Source organism: Glycine soja, chromosome 19, assembly GCF_004193775.1.
Source record: "Glycine soja cultivar W05 chromosome 19, ASM419377v2, whole genome shotgun sequence".
Classification (NCBI taxonomy): domain Eukaryota; kingdom Viridiplantae; phylum Streptophyta; class Magnoliopsida; order Fabales; family Fabaceae; genus Glycine; species Glycine soja.
In genome coordinates, this window is record NC_041020.1 from 26,616,245 (window position 1) to 26,618,827 (window position 2,583).

General features: G+C 41.0%; 1 protein-coding gene across 1 annotated transcript; it reads left to right on the forward strand.

Moving 5' to 3' along the window:
• Positions 1 to 637: 637 nt before the first annotated feature.
• Positions 638 to 1,566, forward strand: LOC114398664. The gene is made up of 2 exons (XM_028360839.1): positions 638 to 805; positions 904 to 1,566. Exons 1-2 carry the CDS (start codon positions 638 to 640, stop codon positions 1,564 to 1,566), a joined length of 831 nt encoding a protein of 276 aa, XP_028216640.1.
• Positions 1,567 to 2,583: the final 1,017 nt, after the last annotated feature.

A 2,583-nucleotide genomic window follows, 5' to 3' on the forward strand; every position in this document is an offset into this window, starting at 1 on the left:
CCACGTAATTTTGTGTGATAGAGCCCACATTCCTACCAAGAGAAGCCTGCTAGAGGTTTCATCACAAGATGCATTGTTGGCACAAAATAAGTTGTTGTCCAAGCAATTGGAAGCATTGAAAGAAACACTAAGTAAGCTACCAACTCAATTAAATTATGTACAACCTTCACCCTCTGTTGTTTTGCAGGTTGCAGGTTGTGTCATATGTGGTGGAGCACATTAGTCTGGCTGTTGTATTCCCTAAGAAGAAACACCACATGAAGTCAACTACATGGGGAACCAGCCAAGACAAAATTTCAATGTAGGTGGATATTTCGGATTTCAGCACGGCCAGCCATATAATTCAGAGCAGGGACAATGGAGGAATCACCCTGAAAACCAGTTCAACAAAGACCAGGGTGGTCCATCTAACATGCCACAACAACAAGGGCATAATCTCTATGATCGAACAATGAAGCTGGAAGAGACTCTTGCTCAGTTCATGCAAGTATCTATGTCAAACCATAAGAGCACAGAGTCCGCCATAAAGAATCTGGAAGTCTAGGTGGGACAATTGGCTAAGCAATTGGCAGATCGTCCGTCTAGCAACTTTGGAGCTAATATTGAGAAAAATCCAAAGGAGGAATGTAAAGCTGTCATGACTAGAAGCAGATTGGTGACCATGAATGAGAGTGAGAATGGAATGGGTGTAGAGAAACAACAGCTGGTGTCTAACCCAGTACTTGACCATGTGGTAGAGTCTTTGAGTGAATCTGAAGAAGAGTTGGAGGTAGAAGATGAGAAGAAGAAGGAGACAACAATAAGAGTGAGTGAACAAGAAATAAATGAGGAGAAAAATAAAGAAAAAGAAAAAGAAAATGAAAATGAAAAAAAAATGAGAAAACAAAAAAAGAAAAAGAGAAGGTAGAAGAGAGAAAGAAAAGCAAGAGTGAGATTTCAAGGGAGAAGAAGAGAGAAACCACTCCAGCTAAAGGCAAGGAAGTACCATATCCTTTGGTACCTTCCAGGAAGGATAAGGAGAGACATCTAGCCAGATTTCTTGACATCTTCAAGAAGCTAGAGATCACAATGCCATTTGGAGATGCTCTCCAACAAATGCCACTCTATGCTAAGTTTCTGAAAGACATGAAAACTAGGAAGAACAAGTATATCCACAATGACACTATAGTTGTGGAACGAAATTGCAACACTGTTATTCAACGTATCCTACCATGGAAGCCTTCAGATCCAGGAAGTGTCACAACACCATGTTCTATTGGTGAAGTTGCAGTAGGCAAGGCTCTTATTGATTTGGGAGCCAACATTAATTTGATGTTGCTTTCCATGTGCTGGAGACTTGGAGAGCTGGAGATAATGCCTACTCGGATGACCTTACAGTTAGCTTATCGCTCCGTCACCAGAACCTATGGAGTGATTGAAGACGTGTTGGTCTGGGTCAAGCATCTCATCTTTCCTGATGATTTTGTTGTAATGGACATTGAGGAAGATGCAGATATTCCTGACACTTTAGGTCGTCCATTCATGAATACTGCAAGCTGTTTGGTGGATATGTGGAAAAAAAGTTAGAAATGAGTCTAGAAAACCAACAAATCAGCTTTGATCTGTTCCATGAAGAGAAAGATTTGCCGGACCAAAATGTTTGTTTAAAGGTGAATGTGATGGATGAGAAAAGATTGGAAAAGAAGGTTCTGGAGGTGGGAGCCTTGGTTGATCCAGGATAACATGACGATTCGTCAAGCTAATGATGTTAAGCGAGCGCTTGCTGGGAGGCAACCCAATCATTTTTAATTTTGTTTTGCTTGCATTTAGTTTAGTTGTTGCTTGTGATTGTGTGTTTTCAGCTTTTTTAATATTGAAAAAGGGGGTTCATGAACTTTGATGAAGAGGTGAACAGAAAAAGAACTTAGAAAAATTTTCAGTTGTTCACTCGCTAAGCGCGCTAAGCACCAAGTCTTCACGCGTTAAGCAAGCCCTTGCTCACTGCTTTAAGCCCAATTAACTCTTTGGAATCTAAATTTCTCGCATTGGGCTTAGCCAGGTGATGCGCTAAGCGCAATTCCCTCTCTATTTTGAAAATCTTTGGAATAGCGCTAAGCACAAGCCATCACTGCATGGAGGAGAATGTTTATGCGCTAAGCCCCACCTTTGGCGGCTAAGCGTAAATTGCAGGACCAATCAGAGTTGTAGACAGTGCTAAGCGCGTTTCCTCGCGCTAAGCCTAAATATCTCCCGAGAATTTGAAAAATTTGGAATTAGGCTTAGTGGGAAGATAGGCTAAGCGCATGTCTATTTTAAACCCAAACATCATATTGTCTCGCTAAGCGCGGTTGTGCGCTAAGCGAGCAATACGAATTGTGCTTAAAAGTAATTGCTAGGCAGTTTTGCATTTTCACCAAAGCTTTTGCATTTCCCAGTGCTCTGTATTCCTCACATTCCTTCTGTTTTGTCCATCAAGTCCCTGCATTCCCCCACATTTTGCTTCTTCTTTGTAGTTCATACTTCACAATCCAAGTAAGCATTTTCTGTTTTGTTTTACTTTCCTTTAAAGTTGCAAACCATAGGATAGAAGATTTAATTTTCAGG